Source organism: Ornithorhynchus anatinus, chromosome 17 (assembly GCF_004115215.2).
Source record: "Ornithorhynchus anatinus isolate Pmale09 chromosome 17, mOrnAna1.pri.v4, whole genome shotgun sequence".
Lineage (NCBI taxonomy): Eukaryota > Metazoa > Chordata > Mammalia > Monotremata > Ornithorhynchidae > Ornithorhynchus > Ornithorhynchus anatinus.
Genome location: NC_041744.1, coordinates 14,270,853 through 14,293,109, shown reverse-complemented (window position 1 = coordinate 14,293,109; position 22,257 = coordinate 14,270,853). Strand labels below are relative to the sequence as shown.

Genomic DNA, 22,257 nt, shown 5'->3' with positions numbered 1-22,257 from the left:
TTTCTTTTTCTAGCACTAGACAGACCCCCCCCCCAGCCCCCTCCTCACCCGGGGGCACTGTGAGTCCTAACGCTCAGCCCGGCGGGGGGCGGGGAGGGGAGGGGTGGGAGGGGATGGGGGTCCGGGGGGCGACCCCGAGAGGGTCCCAAGCTCCGGCCAACCCCTCCGGCCGCGACCCCCGGCCCGGGCCCGCTCGTGGTGGTCGACAGATCCCCCCCACCCTCGTCCTGGTGGTCCCGGCCGTCCCGGCCGCGGGTCCTGGGGCCTGCGGATGGCGGGGTCGGGGTCTCCCCGGGCCCCCTCCCCCGGAGGAGGGGGGTGGTCTCGGGTCGGGGAGGGGGGAGAGGGTGGGGGGCGGGGGGGACTCTCAACCACAAATCTCAACAACGATTCGTCTCTGTACAACGGCGGATCGGCCGGTCCTGGGGGCGGCTGGCCAGGGGCTACCAGACGGCCGCCTCGTTCATTTCGGGGGGGTGGGAGAGGTGGTTGCCGTAGCTGCCCCCGCCGTTGACGGACAGCGAGGAGAAGGGCGGGCTGGGGCCGAAGACCTCGGCCGACATGGAGTGCAGCGAGCCGGGCAAGCTGGGCTCCGGGCTGGGCGAGTCCCCCGGCGGGTGGGCCAGGATGTCGGTGAAGCGCTGGGCCTCGCTGGACGGGTGGTGACCGGGGAGGGGGTGCTCCAGCCCGCCCAAGGGGGTCCCCGAGGGGCCCGAGGACGGCACGAAGGGGAGGTCCACGGGGGTCTGAGCCTGCGAGGACGGGGGGCCTTGCGGGAAGAAGTCGTAGTTGCCCCCGGGCCCGTAGTATTCGCTCTGGTAGTCTGCGGAGGGGGTGGGGGGCAATGGGAGGGGGACAGAGGATCAGACCCGGGCTGGGCCAGGTCCCCTCCCCCCGGCCCGGGTCGAGGAGCTCCGGGGTCCCCCAAGAGCCGAACCCCGGGGGCCGGGCCCGCAGGGTCGCCCACCGGGAACGGGAACTCCCTTCCCTTCCCTTCCATTATTTTTCTCCAGGGCTGCGGGGGTGGGGGGTCTGAAGGAGCTGAGCCGGGGGGTCTCCCTCTCCCCTCGCCCCCCACCCCCTTTCTCCCCATCCCTTCCCTCCTCCTCCCTCCTGGTTCCTGCTCCAGTTTCCAATTTCTGGGTGGAGGTGGGTGGGTTTCGACCCACGGCTCTCTGTCACCCGCTTAAGGCGAACAAGGCCGAGGCCCCTCCAAATCCGGCCCTTACCCACCTCCGTAGAAAGAGAAGGGTCCGTTGGGAAGGGTGGGCAGTTGAAGGGGCTGAGCCGGGGGGTCTCCCTCTCCCCTCGCCCCCACCCCCTTTCTCCCCCTCCCTCCCCTCCCTTCTGGTTCCTGCTCCAGTTTCCAATTTCTGGGAGGAGGTGGGTGGGTTTCGACCCACGGCTCTCCGTCACCCGCTTAAAGCGAACAAGGCCAAGGCCCCAGAAATCCAGCCCTTACCCACCTCCGTAGAAGTGGGTCCCTTGGGAAGGATGAGCAGCTGAAGAGGCTGCGCCAGGGGGTCTCCGTCTGCCTTCTCCCCCCACCCCCTTTCTCTCCATCCCTCCCGCCCCCTCCCCCCGCCCCCCTTCTGATTCCTGCTCCAATTTCCGATTCTGGGGGGAGGAGGGTGGGTTGCGACCCTCGGCTCTCCGTCACCCGCTTAAGGCGAACAAGGCCAAGGCCCTAGAAGTCCGGCCCTTACCCACCTCCGTAGAAGGAGAAGGGTCCGTTGGGAATGAGCTCTCCCGGCTCCAGCCGATCCACGAGCGGCCGCATCCTGCGAGGGCTGCGGAAGAAAGCGTGGCGCCGGGCTCCCAGGGCGCTCAGCTGCTTCATCCGCCTCTCCTTGGAGCGACGGTTCTGGAACCAAACCTGGGGGGCGGAAGGGGGAGACCCCGAGATGGGCCTGAGGTCCCCCAGTCCCCAGTCCCCTCCCCAAAGCCGCCGCCCGGAGATCTCGATCCCCACGCAGACCCGGACGGGGTGACCCGGCCTGTCCCGGCTGTTGAGTAGCTCTTTAATAATCACTATTATTATGATGATGGGATTTGTTAAGGTTTTACTATATGCCAAGCACTGTTCTAAGCGCTGGGGTATATACGAGGTCATCAGCTTGTCCCGCGCGGGGCTCATGTTCTCAAACCCCATTTTACCGAGGAGGGAACTGAGGCCCAGAGAAGTTAAGCGGCTTGCCCCAGGTCACGCAGCAGCGAAGTGGCAGAGCTGGGATTAGAACCCATGTCCTTTGACTCCCAAGCCCGGGCTCTTTCCACGAAGCCACGCGGGCCCTGTACCGCCCCTGGTTTGTGCCGGTCCCCAGACACAATCTCTAACCCGACCTCCCTATCTGCCCGTCAGACTGTCTGGCTGTGACTTAACCGTTAATGGTACACACACAACACAACCTCCTCTCGGTGACACGCAGGATCTCGGGGATGCACACAAACACATACACACACACACAAACATATAGCCACCCAGTCTTCTCATGACGCACATACACACACCCTCCCAGTCTCCTCATGAGACACAGGTTCACGGGTTTGTACGCACACAGGCCCTCCCAGTCCTCTCGTGACACAGAGGTTCACAGGTCTGCCCCCCCCCCCCACACACCCACAGAGCCCCCCAGTCTGCTCATGACGCGCGCGCGTGCACACAAAACACACTTTTAGCCCTCTCTCATGACATACGAGTTCACCGATGTGAACACCTCTACACCGCCTCCCAGTTTTATGAAGTGTATACACGCACACACACACACACACACAAGGTCCCAGTTCTCTCATGACACACCGGTTCACAGGTATGCACACGCAGCCTCCCACGATGGGCGCGCGAGTGCGCACCCCCCCACACACACACATCTTCCCACACCTCTCACGACATACAGATTCTCAAGTAGACACACACGCAGCCTCCCAATCTTCTCATGCTCCACACAGACACACACACCCCCTCTAGTCTTCTAAAGACACCAGGTTCCCACGTTCACACAGGTACGTTTACACACACCCAGAGAAATAGGCTCTGTTTACACACCCTCAGCATTCCAGCCTTAGTCTTAGGTTGAGCCCCGGCTCATACAAAAACACATCACTGAGGTCCCGCTTCCTTCCCCTTCCTTGACTCGATCACCACAGAGACCCCATCTGATCCCAGATGGCCACAGTCCCTTCTTTTCTTCCTCCTCCACCTTTTCCCCCTCTTCCTCCTCGTCTCCCTTCTCTCCTCCTCCACCTCCTTCTCCTCTTCTTCCTTCTCCCCCTCTTCCTCCTTCTCCTCATCCTCCTTCTCCTCCTTTTCTTCCTCTTCCACCTTCTTCCCCTCTTCCTCCTTCATCTCTTTCTCCTTCTTGTCCTCGTCCTCCTCCCTTCCTCCCCCCTTCATCTTCTCTTCCTCCTTCTCCCCCTTTTCATCCTCCTTCTCTTCTCCTCCTCCACCTCCTTTTCTTCCTCCTCCACCTCCTCCCCCTCTTCCTCCTTCTTGTCCTCTTCCTCTCCTCCTTTTTGTCCTCTTCCTCTCCTCCTTCTCCCCCTCCTCTCCTCCTTCTCCACTTTCTCCTTCCTCCTTCTCCTCTTCCTCTTTGTCCTCCTTCTCTTCTCACCCTTCTTTCCGCCTCCTTCTCCGCCCTCTTCCTCCTCGTTCTTGTCCTCTGCCCTCCGTCTTCCTCCTCCCCACTTCTTTTTCGGGAGCCCCAGCTCCTGCACTGAGCCCCTCTCCTTCAGCTGAGCGCCCAGAGAGGCTTCCAGAGAGGCCCTCCCACCATTTCCCGGAGCCTCTCAACTTTTCCCGAGGCCACGGGGCCTCCCAGCTTTCCCGGAAAAGGCCACGGGGTTAGCGGGAGAGGGAGGTGCAGGGCTGGGAGCCGGGATCCGGGTTTCTCCCTTCGCGATCAAACGAACAAAGTTTCCAGCGATTGACATTAACTGCCGGGATGTAGAGGGGAGGGGAAGGGGAAGCCGCGGAGGGAGAAGCCCCGGACCCCGATCCCCGCGGACGGCCAGGCAGCACGAGTGCTTAGTTCAGTGCCTTGCACCGAGCGGGCGCTCAGTAAATCCCATCTTTGCGGGCGAGGCGCGGAGGGACGGCCGGGAGATGGGGCCTAGTCTGACCTTAAACCGCTCAGGCCCCGCAGCCTAACGCTTCTCGCAAGGTCTCTCCCCACCGGCACTGCTCTGCCCCTGGGCGTGAGGGCCCGTGGGGAGGGAGAGAAAAAAGGCTAATTTCCCACGAAGCTGGCGGAGCTTCGAAGTCCTCCCCCCGGGGGTGTCAGGCCCGGCCCGGGGCCTCCTCTTCCTCCCCAAAGAGGGTTCCGCGTCCCGACTATCCCGCGCCCTCAGGGGCGGGAAGGGCCAGGGCCTGGAGCAGCCCGGGACCTCAGAGGACGTGGGTTCTAATCCCGACTCCGCCACTTGTCTGTTGTGTGACTTTGGGCAAGCCACTTCATTTCCTTATGCCTCAGTGGCCTCATCGGTAAAACGGGGTTTAAAACCGTGAGCCCCAAGTGGGACCACATGATGACCCCCGCAGCTACCCCAGCGCTTAGAACAGTGTTCGGCACATAGTAAGCACTTAACAAATACCACCGTTATTAAGTATCGTCTCGGGATAGAAATTTCGAGACCCAGGTGGAAAAGTGCTCGTCACGGAGTAAGCGCTTAACACATAATATCATTGTGAAATATTATCTCGGGATTGAAACTGCGAGCCCCACGTGGAACCACTTGATGACCCCGGATCTAACCCAGCGCTTAGAGCAGTGCTGGGCCCAGAGTAAGCGCTGAACAGTGACCATCGTTAATAAGTATTAGTATCTCGGGAGCCCCCTCCCCGCCCCCCGGGCGAGGGGTGTCCGAGGCGGGGCGGAGGAAGGATCCTGGAGAGGGGGGCAGGTCCAGCAGGTCCCGGCCCTGCTCACCTGGATGACCCGCATGTTGAGCCCGGTCTCCTGTGCCAGCTGCTCGCGGATGTGCCGCGTGGGTTTGGGGGTGGCGGCGAAGGCGGCCTTGAGGGTCTCCAGCTGCTTGGCCTTGATGGTGGTCCTTGGGCCGCGCCGCTTGGCTCCCAGGTTCTGGTCGTCGTTCTCGTTGCTGCCCGCCTCCTTGTCCGATACGTTGGCACTCTCGGAGTCCTTGGCATCGTCTTGGGAGGGATCTTGAGAATCCGGAGACAAACTGGGGTCACTGCCCGTGGTGGCTGGAGAGAGCGAACGGACTGGTCAGCGGGGAATTGGGGAGGAAGGCGGCGACCCCAGGGGTCAAGCTGGACGGGGGGAGGTCGACGAGGCCTCCCGCGTGGGCTGGGGGGGGGGGGAGGGGGTCTCCTCCTGGGGAAGGCACAGACGGAGGCTCCTCCGAGGGGGGCTCCGAGCCCCCCGATCCAGCCCCGCACCCCCTTCCCAGACCCCGCCCAGGCCCGCTCACCCGAGTGGAGGCTGTTCTCTTTGGCGGCGCTGCTGTTACTTAGGTAATCCTCTTTGCAGACGAATTTGTTTTCGTCGATGATGTAGAGTTCCTCCCCGGTGGAGAGCTGTTTGTTGCACATCATGCAGGTGAAGCAGTTCAGGTGGAAAACTTTGCTCCGCGCCCTCCGCACCAGGTCGCTGGGGGAGATGCCCTGAGCGCATCCCGCACATTTGGTACCAAAACACCTGGAGGAGGCCCGGACGGACAGGGGACGGAGGCGGGGGGAGAGGATTCAGGCGAGACATTAAGGTGGCGGGGACGAGGGAGATAGGGAGAAGGAGAAAAGAAAGGACAGGCCGTGTTAGGGACGGAGCTCTAAAAGTGTCTCTCCTGGCTCGGAACGCCGAGACCTCGGAGAAGCAAACTGGGCGCAGGGGGAGGGCGAAGGGACAAAGAGATCTGAGAGCGCAGCCCCCCTGAAAGTTATTTTTTTTCCTTCCCGTTTCCCGCTGAAATTTCCACGAACGTCGAAAATAACAACAACAACAACAACAACACCGCCGCAATCAATCTCTCGCTCTTCCCCCCTCTCTCTCTTTCGCTCGCTCGCTTTCATCAAACTACAAATAATAACTTAAACTCCCCGCCGGGTTGGCCCTCTGGCCTGGGTCCCATAAACGATGTAAATAAATAAACCTCCGAGGATTTCGGGCGCGGCTGTCTCCCGCGCGCGTGTGTATTTATTTATTTACAAAACGTCGAGGAAGGTTCGCGGGAAGATTAATGAAAACGTCGGAGCCGGGCTTTCCTGGGCTGACACATTGATGAACGACGCGCTGATCCTCGGGCAGGAGCGGTCCCCTTGGGGACAGGATTGGGAAGGGGGTGCGGGCCTCGAAGCAACCCGTTCCCCCGGGGTCCCCGGGGGATCGTAGGGAGACGAGATGCTCCCGGCCCGGTGGTGGAGGGCATCTTCCGTCCACCGCGACTGGAACCCCCGGACGAACAGCGCGAAAATAGGTCCTCCCTCTGTTTCCTCTGTCTCCCCTCTGGCCCGAAAATAAGTCTATATTCCGTTCCCTTTCTCCTCGGGGTCCCGACTTGGGAAAACTCCGGGTCGTGGCTTTCTCGGAGGACCGACTCTTCGCCGCCCCGAAGCCCCCGGCGAGTAAGAAGATCCTCTCGGCTACCAGACACCGCCGGCCGGTCGGCTCCGTCCCGGGCGAGGGACCGAAAAACAAAAAACGGAAAGAGGGAAATGCCGCGAGGCAGCTGGGCCCAGGTGGCGAGTTCAGGTAAAATATCAATTTATGTGTGTGTGGTGTGTGCGTGTGTTTGGGGGGGGGGTGGTGGTTCCCCTCTCAATTTCGGGATGCGATTTACAAAGTTCAACCTTATTTAATATAGATTATATAAATATTATATATTAGTATACACATTACAGAGAGGGAAATAGCCGGACCGCTTGAGTCCAATCGGGCGAAGCTGATTGTCGGGCTTTCTCCATGTCGAAACAACGAGAGCGAAATCGAGAGAGGGGTCAGCGGGCGGCCAGGCCGCGAGCAGGCCGGAGGGGCCATCTGAGAACGAATCCGCCGGACGACGAGACAGAGAGGGGCCGAACCCTCCTCCCTCTCTGCCCTCCTTCTCGGGGCCACCGGGGCCAGGCCGGGGAGGCCGAGGGGCCGCAGAAAAGTCAGCCTCAAGGCTCCCCGTCGATTCCCACCAGCATCCGGCCCTCGGCGAGGCTGAAGTCGGTCTTTTGGGGGTCTCTTCGGCCCCCCAAGCGGGCACCCGGGCCCAACCGGGCCTGGGACCGAGCCTCCTGTCTCTGCCCTTATCAAGGCCGAAGGCCCGGAGACCTAAGCCGGGTGCGCCTTCAATTCAACGGGCCCCGAGCCGGGTCCTCGGGGGTCGCAGAGCTAGGGATTCCGGTCCACCGTTCTGCAGCCACCCGGCCCGGGGCTGGTTGTGCCCCCCCCCCCCCCCAGCTCGCCCCGGGGGGCGAGGGGCCAAAGGGGACGGAAATACGGCGGGTGGGAGACACCCACCTCTTCCCCCCCCCGAGATCGGGGCGCGATCGGAGCCCCGGGCCAGGAGGGGAAGTCGGGGGAGGGAGCTGGTCCGGGAGAGGTGGAAACGGCTCCCTGTGTTCGTTGACCGTGACTGATGCCCCGAGGGGGCGGCTGGCTCTCCAGCGTTGAGTCGCGGGCAGCGCTGGCCTTCCTGAGCCTCCACGACTAGGCCGGACGGGCCAATTTCTAAGGGGCAGGGGGGTCTGCGGACAGGGCGAGGACGGAGATCGGAGTTGCGAAGGAAGGGCAACTTTTGTAGGTCGTTCCTCGGGCCCGCAGAAAGGAGGCGGGGAGGCCGGTGGGGTTGACCTCTGGTCCAGGAGGCCCCGAGATCCACCCCCGACCCTCCCGCACCCACGGCCTCCCGGGGGCCTTACCCCGGAGGAGTTCGGCGGCGGGAGCGAGAGAGTGGACGGAAGGTCAGGGCGAACGAGGGAAAGGACAGGGCCGGTACTCACCGAAAGAAGTCGTTCTTGCAGTAGAGCTTGCCCTCCCGGGAGAAGCACTTCTCGGTCAGGTTGCATTTACATTCACAGCACTGGACGCATTTCACGTGCCAGGCCCTGTCCAACACGTTCAACAGAAAGCGGTCCAGGATGGGCCTTTTGCAGCCGGCACAGTGCACCATTGTCTTTGGTTTCGTCGGGGGCTTGAGGAGGGAAAGGGGGTAGGGGGAGATCGGGGGTTGGGGAAGAGGGGGAATATCCCCAGCGGGCGGGCACCAGGAGCAAAAGAAGAAGAAGAAGAAGAAAAAAGCAGAAGGACTGGTCGCGTGGCCCGAAAAAGAGAAAAAGCAAAACAAACAACGACGACGAAGAGAAGAGGGAGGGGGGAAAAAAAACCCAACAAAAACGTTGCGCTGGAAGAGGAACCGGAGCTGTTCGCTACTCTGGCTCCCGGTTCGGACAGACGCAGCCCTTCGGGAGGAGGTGGAATCCCGGCGGGGAGAGCGACACCCCCCCCCTCCCCGAAAAACGACGAGGAGCCGGAGGAAGAACCAAGGTCACTGAGCGCGGCGGGAAATGGCTAAGGAGGAGAAAGAAGATCGATCTACCCCGCGATGGGTTCTCTCGGGTCTGAGGTAGCGCCGTCAGGAGTCAAAGTGCAGCTGCTTTTGTCGAGTGTGCGTGTGTGTGTGTGTGTGTGTGTGTGTGTGTGCGTGAGTGTCTGTGTATGTGTGAGTGTGTGCACGCGTGTTTTCCTTTTTTCTCTCTCCCCCCCCCCCGCTCCCCAAAGCGAAATCAAAAAGGGAAACCCCTTAAAATGCAAAATAAATACAGGAGCTTTTTTGGATCCTAACCTGCCCACATCGTCCGGTCCGTCACGGACGCTCCAGCCAGCAGCCCCGGAGAGGCGGCTGTAGGGAGGGAGGAAGCGGGGGGTGAAGCTTGTCGGTGGCTTTTTTTTTTTTTGGAGAAATGTTTGTAGCGATCGAAGCGGAGAGCGTCTCCAACTAGGCTGCAGCCGGGCGCTCCCCCTCTCTCCCCCGGGCCCGCTCCGGGCGGTGCGGCCTCACCGAGCCCCGCTCCTCGCTGGAGTCACAACTCCTCTCCGGGTCCCCGCGCGGCCCCGCATCGCTCGGCCGGCGGCGTGGCTCTCGCGGAGGAGGGGAGAGGAAGGGGGTGGGGGAAAGAGAGAAAGAGAGAAAGAAAGAAAGAAAGAAAGAAAAAAAAAAAGCAGCGGTCGCCCCTCTCTCTTTTCGTCCTTTTGGCCGTCGGCGCAAATCTGCGCGCTGGGCGGTCCTTGGCGCAGAGGGTGCGGGAGCCCAGTCGGGGCCGGCGGGATGGGGTGAGGGTGGGGGGGTCGGGAGGGGGGGGTCCGCCGGGTCCTCCTGGTCCTCGGCGGGGTGGGGGGCGCCGGCCGGGGCAGGGCCGGTCCCGGCCGGCCGTCGTTGGCGCTGGCGCGTCTTTGCGCCGGTCCGGAGCTCCTGCCCGTCACCGGCCCCGCATGTTGTCAGCAGCCGCTGGCGGCCCGGGCCTTATGGACCGCCAGACACGTCACGGCCGCCGCCGGCCAATCAGCGGCTCGCGGTCCCCTGGAAACCATTAAGCATCGGGCCGGTCCCGGAGAGTGCGCCCAGACCGCTGATGGAGCCTCAGCCGCGGGACCGCGCCGCCCGCCGGAGCCCCTCCTGCTTCGGTAAGGCCCCCGCTCCCCACGCCGGCGGGGCGAGAGGGGGACTGGGACCTGCGGGGATGGAGGGGCTGGAGGCTTCGGGAGCCTCCCTCGGGCCGGGCGCCGAACCGGCATTTCGGGGCCTCCGCCTAGGTTTCTTGGGGGTCCAGGCTCGGGACGGCCCGCCCTCCAGCGCAGACACCCACCCGTCAGGAGGTCCGGTGCAGAGAAGCCGGACCGAGGGTCTCCACGGGACGAGGAAGAGTGGGGGGGGGGGGGGGAGAGGCGGGGGAGGGGGGCAAACTAGCTCGCAGGTTTGAAGTTGCGGCGGAGGAGGGAGGCAACCGTCAGCCGGTGACCGCTTTATCGACAAACAAAATGTCCCGGACGAGCCCCCCGGGGACGCGGAGTCCGAGGGGCACCGCCCGGGGCGAGGGATCCCGGCCGCCCGGAGAGGACGTGGGCGTAAGGGCGAGGGAGACCGTGAACCCCACGTGGGACGACCTGATTACCTTGTGTCTCTCCCAGCGCTTAGAGCAGTGCTTGGCACGTAGTAAGCGCTTAACAAAGACCCTAATTATTATTATTAATAGAGGTGCTTGTTTCCTCGGTGTCCCGGGGACCCCCTGAGGAGATCCCCCCCTCCCCGGGTCCGAGGGACGGGCTCACCTTTCCCAACCCCCTCCCCTTCAGCCCCTCTTCCCGGTGGGCGTCCTCTAAGGACAGGTATTTCGGGGACAGGTATTACTCGGCTACCGGTTCTGAGTTTCAACGAGGGGGAACCCGCGGCTTTGGGCGGGCTGGTTTTCTCCGGCCACCGAGGGATCAGAGCCGAATTTTCGTTCTCGAGGCATCTTCCCCGGACTCTCCGAGGATCCAGGTTTTCCCCCAAATCGGAGCCGGGGGTGGCGGGGGGGCGGGCAGGCCCAGGGCCTTTTGGGGCTAGCGTTAGCGGGGGGCCAGAGCAGGGTGTCGGAGCCGGCGCCGCCGGCGGCAATTGCTGTCTCCCGCTTCGGGAATGTGTAAATCCGGACATTTGCCCGGGCCTGACCTGGGAGGGTCCTCCGTTTACCGACCGGGCGCCAGGACGGGCCAATATTTCATGCAATCGTATTTATTAAGCGTTTACTGTGTGCAGAGCACTGTACCGAGCGCTTGGGAAAATACAGTACAGCAATAGTGACCATCCCTGCCCACAACGAGCTCACAGTCGAGAGGGGACCGGAGCTGCTAATAGTAATAACAAGAAGAATGATGATCATAATAACCATGTTTGTTCAGCGTTTACTATGCACCGATCACCACTCTAAACGCTGGGCAGATTAAAGTTAATCAGGTGGGACAGTGTCCCTGTCCCAGGCCCACTTCAGTCTGGGCGAACGAACTCTTCCTTCGGACGAAGAGGGACTTCATTAGAGCGAATTCGCTTCCAAACCTTCGCCCAAATTGGGGGTTCCCGGGCCACCCTCTTCTTCGCCCTGAGCAGGGTCGGGTGGCTCTCCCGTGGAAAATTCCCGAAGACTCGTGCTGGCTCTCGGTGGGGGCGCTCCCGGCTTCGAGGGAGGAGGGAAAATATTTCCAAGGAAACAAAAACCAGGCCGGGGATTTCCCCCCGACTCCAGCCGCTGGAGGGGGGGGGGGGGCTTCGTGGTCTCCCTAATCCCATCATGGCCCCTCCTCCCCCTCCCTGTCTCCTTGTCCTCTTCCTCGGTTCGAGCCGCTTAATGATGATAATGTTATTTGTTAAGCACTTACTAAGTGCCGAACACTGATCTAAGCGCTGGGGTAGATACAAGGTTATCAAGTTGTCCCATGTGGGGCTCACAGTCTTAATCCCCGTTTTACAAATGAGATAATTGAGGCCCAGGGAAGTGCAGGGACTTGCCCCAAGTCACCCAGCCGACCAGTGGCGGAGTCGGGATTAGAACCCACGACCCCTGACTCCCAAGCCCGTGCTCTTTCCACTAAGCCAAGCCAAGGACGGGGCGAGAAATCCTCCCGCCGACCCTTGGGCGGACGCCCCTGTCCGCTTAGTTAGACGTCCTGGAGATCCAGGCGAGGTCCTACGTACGCGACACCTCCCACTCCCCGGTCCACCGCGGAGCTGGGGTCGGAGTCGGGGCCTGGGACGGGGGGGGGAGAGGGGGGTCTCGCCAAGCCTGGGACTCTCGCCCTCCCCCAACAGCTGCTGCGGTTCTCGCCCCCTCCCCTCGCCCCCCGTCCATCAGCCAAACGGCTCGGCGCTGGCTGGAATCAATAGAGACCAGAGCGCCAGGTCGACCGCCCCCCTCCACCCAGCTGGGCTCCTTCTCATGCAAAGTAGCGGAGAACCCTGGGGATCGGGAACATCCAGGGCGACAGCTGGACTCAGCTGTCTGGAGACCCTGTCCGCCCCTCCGCCTTGGCCGCCGCCGGGATGAGTGAGGCTGGAGGGGTCGTTGCCCCCTCTCAACCCGGGTCGCCCAGAGCCAACCCTGGGAGAAGGAAGTCGCCCGGGGCCTCCAAGGACCGGCGGTCGAACGAGGGAGCTTCCTTTCCCGGCTGGGCAAAGGGGATCCTACCCTCCTCTCCCAAGAGTTTAGTGCAGTGCTCGGCGCGGAGAGCTCAATAAATGCCATTGATGGATGGATGGATGGATGGATGGATGGATGGATGGATGGATGGATGGATGGGTGGGTGGATTGACCTCTCGACTCCCAGCGTGGAGGCGAGAGGAATCGAAGCTCTTGAAGCCCAGATGACAGAGCAGGCCGGACCCAGGTAAAGTCAGGTCCCGCTCCCCGCTGAGCCTCTGGCGCCGCCGAAAAGCCGTTGCTGTGGTCGGGGTCGAGCTGCCCGGCAAGATACTGGACACCCCCGTGGAGAGGGGAGGCCTGGGAAGAGGAATCGGGGGGCGGGAGGTAGGGCCCGTTCCCCTGACGGCTGCGGACCCCGGCCCAGGACTGGAGTTTGGGGATGGCTTTGTGGTCACCCGGGCAACTTCGTGTTACAAACGGGCTAGTGACTGTATGCCCTCCGCTGGGGCATCCACATCCAGTCTTCCAGACGCAAGCACAGGATACAAGTTCCTGATTACACACACACCCACACACACCTGCCCATTTGCTGGTAGTAATAATAGCAGTTGTGGTATTTGTTAAGCTCTTACTAGTGCCATGCACTGCACTAAACGCTGGGGTGGATATAGGCAAATCCCGTTAGGATCCATCACAATCTTCCTCTAGCGTTCAGCCTTCTGCCCAAGGAGCTGGGCCTCTCTGGACCGGATGAGATTTTTCCAACTGTCTGTTTTGTTTTTCATCTTTTTAAAATGGTATTTGTTAAGAGCTTACTAGGTGCCAGGCACTGTACTGGAGTAGCAGCTGGAGTAGTTACAAGGTAATCAGGTTGGACACAGTCGCTGTCCCACGTGGGGCTCACAGTCTTAATCCCCATTTTACAGGTGAGGAAACTGAGGCCCAGAGAAGTTTCTCCAGAAGCTCCCGGGGAGCCGGGAGTGGAAGGCTCCGGTGACCTATTCGGAGAGCGATCTTGGACGGTCCCAGGCGTTCTGTTCACAGTCTCAATCCTTGGGGGTCTCCTCCTCTTGCCACCTTTAGCACCCCCATTCTGCGTTCCCGCCCCCTCAGGGGTCTCCCACCAAGGCGCTGCTTTCGACCCTGAGGACAGAAACAAGCCTTTTCGGTCGCTTCCCCGGCCCAGGCAGGAACCCCGGGTCGGAAAAGGGAATGAACGAGAGACTTTAGCCTCCTCTCAAATCCAGAGCAAGAAATAAAGGCGCCGCAAACGGAAATCCAAAAGGAAGGTCGAAAGGAGCAAGACCTGTCCTTTCCCACTGAGTCCTGGGGCAGAATCCGGGTGGTTGAGCTCTTTCCCAGCGCCGAGGTGCTGCGGCCGAAGCGAACACCACGAGGGCTTCATTGAAATAAGAACTGGCACGTGTGACAGAATCAATCAATCACTCGATCGATGGAATTTATTGAGCGGTTTGCTGTTTGCAGGGCACCATACTAAGCGCTTGGGAGTGTACAAGAGACTCCAACCCTACTACTTCTTAGTCTATGTGACCTTGGGCAAGTCGTTTCACTTCCTCTGAGCCTCAGTGACCTCATCTGCAAAATGGGGATTGAGACTGTGAGCCCCACGTGGGACAGGGACTGTGTCCAACCCGATCCGCTTGTGTCCACCCCCTGCGCTTAGGACAGTGCCTGGTACAAAATAAGCGCTTAACAAATACCACAATTATTATTATTATTATTAACCTTCCTACCTCATCTCTGTACCCCGACTTACCCCTCTCGGACTCCTGTTCTCTGCCCTTCCCCTTTGCTTGATCATCGACAGAAATGATCTTCCTCGAAGCCCTGTGGCTTTTTGTTTCCCGCTCCTAGGACCCATGAGGAAGCTGGATTCACCCCAACGGCGCGAAACGGCTGGGTCGCCGACTTCCTGAAGCCAACATCACTTCTTCCTCCTCTTCCCTCCCGAGGACCCGTTTCTTCTTCCGCACCACCGCTAATAATAATAATAGTAATAATAATAACAGTGTTTCAGCGCTTGCTATGTGCTAAGCACTGTACTCAGCGCTAGCGTGGGTCCAAGATAATCGAAGCGGACACAGTCTACCTCGTATATGTGGACAGGGAATGTGTCTACCAATTATGTTAGATTACTCTCTCCCAAACGCTTAGAACAATGCTCTGCACACAGTAAGCGCTCAGTAGATACGATTGATTGAGGGAGAACAGGAATTTAATCCCCACTTTACAGGTAAAAAAAAAACCAAACAGCCCTCAGCACAGAGCAGTTGTGACTTACCCAAGGTCACACAGCAGGCAAGTGGCTGAGCCGGGATTAGAACCCGGATCTCTTGTTTCCCAATCCTGTGCTGTCCCCATTCCCTAATTGAAAACGAATTCAGGAATTTACAAGTATCCCCGTGCGTCATCGAGGACGCAGTTCGTGTTGAAAGTTTGGGGCGGCCCAGGTCTGCGCGGGTTTGTAGAGACCCCAAAAAAGAGAGAAGGGGGGGGGGGAGAGTGACTGAAAGTGAGCCCGTTGTTGGGTAGGGATTGTCTCTATCTGTTGCCGAATTGTACTTTCCGAGCGCTTCGTACAGTGCTCTGCACACAGTAAGCGCTCAATAAATTCCACTGAATGAAAGTGAACGAAAGTGAGCACGGAAGAATCGGACTCTGAGCAACAGGAGAGGAGGAGTGGGTCTGCTTGTTCAGTGTTTGTTCAAGAGTGGAGAGGAATGGATGCATGTGTGTGTCCTATGCTCTCTGGGCACAGAAACAGTGCCCAGAGAGCATAGGACACACACACACACACAGGGACATGCACGCACTTTTCAGGAAGGAAGACAAACGACGCTTGCAGCCTCCGAGTAATTAATCCTCTCTCTAATTGACTTTCTCTCCTTACCTAACGGCGAGAGTCACTGCCGATATCTGGAAAGATCCCAAATCAGAGGAAAAGTCCGACGTCCGGGCTCCTCCAGCCTCGGAAACGGATGCTTTCAGATCGGGTTTGGGGGATGGGGGGGGGGCTCCCCCATCTCCAGCCTCGGCCGCTTCCAGAGGAGGGGGTTGGCACGGCCCACCCGAGAGGAACCCAGTGCCCACCGACGGCTTCCTCCTCCTAGGACCATCTCCTCCTGTGAATCCCATCCCAACTGGGGGCGGGTGGTGGTGAGGTTAGCTTTGCGCCGCTCTGCGATAGCACCCTTCCTCTCGGGTATAGCGCGATTCCATGTCCTTTTCTTTTTCCTGAGCTCAGCTCAGTGTCGGGGTCGTGGCGGGAATCCCCCCTCGGGGCCGAGGGGAAGGGGAGACGGAACCCCCAACCAGCCAGATCAGGCTCGGCCGGGAAGGAACGGATCGCCCGCAACCACCCAGAGATTCAGAGGGAGAAACAGAGGCAGGGAGAGAGACGCGGGGTCAGAGACGCCGAGGCGCGGGAGACAAAGGGAGAGAGGAGGGAACCACAGTAGCCCAGAATCAGAGACGGGAAAGATTCGCAGGGAGTTGGAGAGACCAAAAAAAGAGAAAAAGAGGGAGAAAAATAATAATAATGGTATTCGTTAAGCGCTTACTATGTGCCAAACAAGGAGAAATCCTTAAACGGGGCTCCAGAGAACACCAACGCTCCTGAATAACGCGCTGAGGCTGGAGGAAGGAGAGGGAGGAGTTGCATCCGCAGCATTTTTTTTTTTCCTTAATGGTATTTGTTAAGCGCTTACTATGTGCCAGACACTGTACTGAGCGCTGGGATAGATACTAGCTAATCAAGTTGGACAGTCCCTGTCCCACACGGGGTTCACAGACTTAATCCCCATTTTACAGATGAAGTAAATGAAGCCCAGAGAAGTGAAGCGACTCTCCCAAAGTCACACAGGAGACGAGCAGACGAGCACTGGCAGCCTCCCGGGGTGTGCAGAGACCAGGGGACAGGCCGAAGAGATAGGAGACGCGATCCCTGTCCTCCAGGAACTTACAATTTATCGGGGGGAAAAGAGTGCTCAAAAACTTAGACTAGCTGAGGGTAGCGAGCCTAGGTAAAAACAAGTCCCAGGAACAAATAAACAATACTTGAACCGGCGAGGAGACGTTCCCAAAGGTCGAGGAGGCTAGTAGAGGGGTGGTTTGCCCGAGATAGATCAGGGAAGGTCTCTCGGAGGAGGAGGCCTTTTAAAGAAGGGCTTCGAGGAAGGGCCCGAGCTGATGGGGGTGGAGGGAGAAGAGGATGGGAGTTGAGAGCAAGGGAGCGATCATCTCGAGAGGAGGGAAGAGCAGGACATCAGGGCCTGGCGGTACTGCATGAATAATAATAATAATAATAATAATAATATCTGTTTAGCTTTTACTATGTGCCAGGCCCTGTACTAAGCGCTGAGGTGGATCCGAGCAAATCGGGTTGGACACGGTCCCTGTTCCACCTGGGGCTCACAGTCTCAATCCCCATTTCACAGATGAGGTAAGTGAGGTACGGAGAAGTGAATAGACTTGCCCAAGATCCCACAGCAGACAAGTAGCAGAGGCGGGATTAAGAAGGAGTCAGCTGATGGTCGGAGATTTTGTTTTATGCAAGGGACAGAGGGCCGTCAACTCTGACCCCGAGGGGATCTGGTCCTCGCCCCCCCAGCGACCCCATGGCGTAGTCGATAGAGCATGGGCCTGGGAGTCAGAAGGTCATGAGTTCTAATCCCGGCTCTGCCACTTGTGTGACCTTGGACAAATCACTTCACTTCTCTGGGCCTCAGTTATCTCATCTGAAAAAGGGGGATTAAGACTCTGAGCCCCATGTGGGACAGGGACAGCATCCAACTTGATTATCTTGTTTCTACCCCAGCCCTTAGAATAGTGCCTGGCACATAGTAAGCGTTTAACAAATAGTACCATTATTATTATTATTATTATTATTATTATCATTATTATTCTCCTCACTTTCGGTCCGCCCACAAAGCCCCGCCCACCTCCCTTCCTATTGCTCCCCAAGAGTGGGCGTCGCAGCGAGACAGAGGCAGGGAGATATCCTACCTTTAGGTATAATTATAATGTTAATTGTAGCATCTGTTCAGCGCTTACTGTGAGCCAAACACTGGACTAGGCGCTGGGGATATGGTTTAGTAGAAATAGCGAGGGGCTGGAAGTCTCGTTTCAGCTCTGACTCAGTTTCCTCATATTTAAAATGGGAATAATAATACTTATCTCTTCCTATCTCCCAGGCGATGTTGTAAGGATGAGATGAGATCATTGTTTCCAAAGGGCTGTGGAAAAATACGAGGGCGATACAAGTACAGAGGTATTTTGATAAAGCCGGTGTAGGCGACCGCGTAAGGCTGTTGGGGAGCCCGCCTGTGTGTTGAGATTGTGTCTTCCTTTGTGTATGAGAATGGGTGTGATAGAGTGGGTGAGTGGAACAGAGTGGGAGTGCAGAAGGTGACACGGTGACGGGCTGTAAGCGTGACTGCCTGAGCGGTGTGTGAGTGGGACAAGCAACGTGAGTATCAGCTTGCAAAAAAGAGGGCAGGGAAAAACCCTTGAGCATCTGTTAGTGGGTAAGCTCAAGTGTAGAAGCCCCTTCTTCTTCCCGTCCCTTTTCTCCCCATCCCTTCTTGCTTCCACTGCCTGCTTGCTTGTTTTGATGTCCGTCTCCCCCTTCTAGACTGCGAGCCCGCTGTTGGGTAGGGATCGTCTCTGTTGCTAAATTGTACTTTCCAATCGCTTAGTACAGTCCTCCGCACACAGTAAGCACTCAATAAATACGATCGAATGAATGAATGAAGGGTGGGCCTGGGGAGGGGCTGGTGGTTGCGAGGTTGACCTTCCCTTCTCCCACCCAGAAATTGACCCAAACTCTCTGTGGTTCACAAACCTGCTGAACTGACAATGCTAAGAAAAGGTCTGCAACTTCGTTTTTCCAGACTGGCCCCACATCAAAGGACTGCTTACACACAGACACACACACAGAGTCTAGGCTCTCAGAAGGAGAAATCCCTGAGAGAAATGACAACCTGGTGTTTGTCTTCTCATATAAATTACTCCTGAGGGCTGATCAGTTAGAATGATTAGACAATTTAAAAAGGCAAACTTTGGGGAAAAAAAAAAATCCTCAATGTGATCACACCCCATCCCGAAAAAGCAACAGAACAAATCAGAAGCAAGGGAGAACGATCTTGGATAGGGGATGAGGAATTTGAGGAATGAGGGGGGGAATCCTTTTTTTTTTTAATAAAAGAGAAGGAATAACTTTCCAGAAGGGAAGGGCGAATAAAAGACAAATAAAACTGGAAAGGAAAGAAAGTAAAGAAGAGAGAGAGAAAAAAAAGAGAGAGAGAGACTGACTATAATAAAAGAGGGTGAAACCAACCCCAGGAGGCCGACCCAATCCTAATCCATCCATCTTCATTGTCTCCGTGTGTGCAAAAGCAACTCCGGCATAAGGAAAAGCCACTATCGAAGCTGCGGCTTTATTTTATATCCTATAGATCAGGAGGGAGGCAAAGCTTTATTTTCGCCAAGAGACAGATATTTTATTTCTCTCTTACGGTTTTATGTGTGAGAGATGTCAAAAAGGTACAATGGATGGCTAATGCATAGGCAAAAGGAAGCTGTTTTGGCATGCTGTGTGTCATGGGGTCTTGTGGGGGAGAGCAGGCCTGGGATTTAGGACTGATGGGACACTCTGGGGGATTTCTGCTAAAACATCTCTCTTCATAAATTCAGAAGCATGGTCAGCTCAACAGGGAGAAGAAAGAATTTTAGGGAAAAGAGTTGGGACTAGGCATAAATGCACATCCACAAAGGAATCAGTTATCTTTCAATATGCATACCCAATTATAACCCTGGGGGGTTTCAACTGTCTTTTCAGAAACAAAGATAGGGGTATATTCCTACATACAAATATACCCGTTCCCATTCTCAGCAACAGACTCATCACATAAAATATTCCTTTGGTGGGCAGAGGTGGTTTTTCCCCAATTGAAATCGTTTTTGAGATTTTCTTTTTAATCTTTTCCATGAGCCTGCAGGGAAACGCATCCTAACTTTTGGTTAGTTGGTCTGGGGAAAGACCGAAATCTTGGGTTTCGCTTCTCAGCGCACCAGACTTTTTGCTGTCAAACAAACACATCCCCCTCTAGGTAAACCCAGAGGTGTTCTCGGTTGGGAGGCACATTCCAGGTTGGGATTTTATCGGAAACCCTGGTGCGAGATTGTTTGGGGACCTTTTGGAAAGTTAAAATATGTGTCCCCAAACTGCAACAACATCCATTGTGGGTTTTTTTTTCTTTTAACCCAAGGGGATTTAGTTAGCACATTAAATTCAAAGCTCAAAAGCCCAGCGCTATTACTTATAGGAGATGCTTCCTTTCCCCCTCCCTCTTCCATGTAGTTCATTATTTGACTTTTTGGTATAAATCCATATTATGAAAAATAATAGGTAATAAAACGCTCGACCCTCTCAACACACATCACCGTCATATTAACCGTCCGATTTGGCTCCTGGCTTTTCATGCCCAAAGGTCAAGGAGAGGGAGGACGGAACGGGAGGCAAATCCGGGAGCAAACGATCTCCCCCAAATCCCCGAAGCTACAGCTTGCTCCCAGTAAAGAAGCCTTCTCCTTTCCCTCTGGATGAGGTAGACGAATGGGCATCCGTTCAGACTTGGAGATGGACAGGCATCTTCCTGAAAAGCAACAACTCCCTTCTTCGGGGGTGACGAAATAAGAAACCGAACGGAGGATTCTTTTCCAACCTTAAAAAATAGCAAGGTGGAGCTGATTAGCAAGTTAATGATTCCGGTGCCTCCAGGGTGAGAGTCTTGTGCTAAATTCTCCGGCCCGGGTGTAATTTCACAGTCCGTGTGCTCTTCATGGGGAGCAGGATGGATGTGTCTCTGTTTCCATCCGTCCACCTGCCTGGTGTCTTACTGACAAATCAACGCGGAAACACACAAGGACCTCGGCTGAGTAACAGTGGACAGTGAAATATAAACATCTCCGGTGCAAGGAGAGGCCTTAACTCAGGAGGAGATGTAGTCAACCGTTAGGCAATCTATTTATTCTCCAGAAAGCTTTTAATTATCTGGGCTTTTATTAAAAAAACCCCTCCTTTTGTTTAATGAATATTAATGAGGCAGGTTATCTTCGAGCCGAGCTGCGGTAAGGCTTCGCTCGGCGGGTTTGGCGTGGGGAGGAGACGTGGTTAAGTCCTTTTTCTGGGGACCCCTCCTCACCCTCACTTTCCCTCCTCCTCCTCCTCCTTCTCCCCCCGCCCCTCTCCGGCCTCGCCAGCGCCTCATCGCTTGGTGTTCGATCTCTCAGTTCCTCCTCTCAGATACTCTGGGTGGGAATTGTGTGGCCGCCTCCTCCTTAATCATAATAACTGTGATATCTGTGAGGCGCTTACTAGGTGCTCAAGGCAGGGGGTAGACACGCCGCAAGCAGAACGGACACGGTCTCTGCCCCAGGTGGGGTTCACAGTCGAAGGGGGCGGGAGGATAGGTTTGAGATCCCCACTTTACAGATGAGGAAACTGAGGCACAGAGAAGTTAAGGGACTTGCCTAAAGGCCTTCAGGAGGATGGACGAGGCGGGACGAGAACGCAGGTCTCTCGACTTCCAGTCTTTCCGCTAGGCCAAGCTGCTTCTCCTTTTTGGGGGGTGGGGGAGAAATGGAGAGTCAACCTTGTCCAACGCTCCCCCCCCCACCCGGGTCTCTAGCACCCCCTCTTTCCGTGGGAGTGAAACCGAGAGTCTCTTATATTTGCCAACCCTTGTTCACTCATTCATTCAATCGCATTTATTGAGCGCTTGGCGTGTGCAAAAGCACCGTACTAAGCGCTTGGGGAGTACACTATAACGACCAATAGACACATTCCCGCCCACGACGGGCTCACGGTCTAGAGGGGGAGAATGTTGCTAGGTCTCCCAAGCGCTTAGGATAGTGCTGAGCACACAGTGAGCGCTCGATAAATACGACTGACCGATCGATGGGTCTACAGTGCGTCCAGGGCGACCCCCATGATTCCCCCTCCTCCCTCCCGGAGGGGTGGGGATGTCTGCCGGCGGGCGGACCCCGGCCCGAGCGGGAAACCCCTTGTGCAGGGCTAATAGCTCTTGCAGGGGGTCGTAACTGGGGGGCTTAAAAATCCAACCTCAGGCAAGTTTTCTTCTGTTTCAGGAGCAGCCTCGAGGGGCCCGGAGGTAGCCGGTGGAAGACACGGGAGGGAGAGACGTCCTTCTGGCTCCAGCCCGCGGAGAGGCTGGGGTGGTCCTGCCTTTTTGTCCCCCCTGCCCCTCATCCCCCCCCCCTCAACTTTCCTCCCTCCCCCCAGTCACCCTGACTTTCTGGGTAAGGGGCGGAGGAGCCCTGAGCTCGTACCGTGTCTGAAGGTCATTTTTCATCATCATTCAGCCTGCAAAGTCCAAAGGGACGAGTGTGGGAGGTCCCCCCTCAAAAAAAAATAGGGGTTGGGGTGAGCACTTGTGACAGCCTGGGGGTAGATGAGGTGGGGAGGGGGCTTCTACATCCGGTGGGGTGGGAGTGGAACGCGGAATGTATCTGTTTATCGTTGTAAATCTCTCCCAGGCGTTTAGTTCAGTGCTCTGCACACAGTAAGCACTCAGTAAATACGACCGAATGAATGAAGTGGCCTGGGAGAGGGTGGGGTGGGGGCAGACACCCGGGAGGTTCTGGACTTGCAAAACCGAGCTCGGCTGCACTCCAGCAGTCCAGGGAGCAGGAACGGGGACAAAGTCACCCCAGAACTGGGATTCCCGAGAGATGCGGAGACCACAGGACTCACCAAAGATCATCCCTGGGATTACAAGTCTGGAGGCATATCCTCTATCCATCCCCCTCCTCTGCCAAGGCCCAGGGAGGAACGCTTTGTGACCTCGCTCTCTCAGGGGGTGAGGGGCCTCTTAACTTTGTATCACAAAAATCTATTTTCCTTTCTCCATCTTGTTAAGCTCAGCTCTGAAGACACATTTGAAAATCTTACCGGCTCTTAAATCCTTTTTTTTCTTTGACCCTGTTCTTCATTTTAGCCAGCGTGCGAGAAACGAAGTACGTTCAGTTGATGTTTTTTCCCACTAGGCCAGTGTACATTTTACTGGCCCTGGGTTGGCAGGTTTGTGGCTATCTGC

At 57.3% G+C, this 22,257-nt stretch overlaps 1 protein-coding gene and 1 long non-coding RNA gene across 3 annotated transcripts; one reads left to right on the top strand and one right to left on the bottom strand.

Moving 5' to 3' along the window:
- Positions 1 to 323: 323 nt before the first annotated feature.
- On the bottom strand, positions 324 to 9,282 carry LHX1 (LIM homeobox 1). Of its 2 annotated transcripts, none has more exons than XM_039914577.1 (5): positions 7,946 to 9,282; positions 5,431 to 5,657; positions 4,926 to 5,203; positions 1,711 to 1,876; positions 324 to 823 (listed from the first exon to the last, which is right to left on the bottom strand). In XM_039914577.1, the coding sequence occupies exons 1-5, from the start codon at positions 8,113 to 8,115 to the stop codon at positions 444 to 446; spliced, it is 1,221 nt and encodes a 406-aa protein (XP_039770511.1). In that variant the 5' UTR covers positions 8,116 to 9,282; the 3' UTR covers positions 324 to 443. The 2 variants fall into 2 exon arrangements, with proteins under 2 accessions (XP_039770511.1, XP_028938578.1); XM_029082745.1 differs by having other exon boundaries at positions 4,926 to 5,161.
- Positions 9,283 to 9,337: 55 nt separating this feature from the next.
- Positions 9,338 to 21,653, top strand: LOC114817967. The gene is made up of 3 exons (XR_003765796.1): positions 9,338 to 9,626; positions 17,332 to 17,408; positions 21,290 to 21,653. It is a non-coding gene; the product is annotated as an uncharacterized LOC114817967 (long non-coding RNA).
- The last annotated feature ends 604 nt before the right edge of the window (positions 21,654 to 22,257 follow it).

Excerpts from the sequence above, each read along its gene's own strand:
- LHX1 (XM_039914577.1), bottom strand. The coding sequence starts at position 8,115 with ATGGTGCACTGTGCCGGCTGCAAAAGGCCCATCCTGGACCGCTTTCTG. Across the intron at positions 5,204-5,430 it reads AGAGAACAGCCTCCACTCGG|CCACCACGGGCAGTGACCCC; the intron begins GTGAGCGGGCCT and ends CGCTCTCTCCAG. Across the intron at positions 824-1,710 it reads ACCCTTCTCCTTCTACGGAG|ACTACCAGAGCGAATACTAC; the intron begins GTGGGTAAGGGC and ends CCCCCTCCGCAG.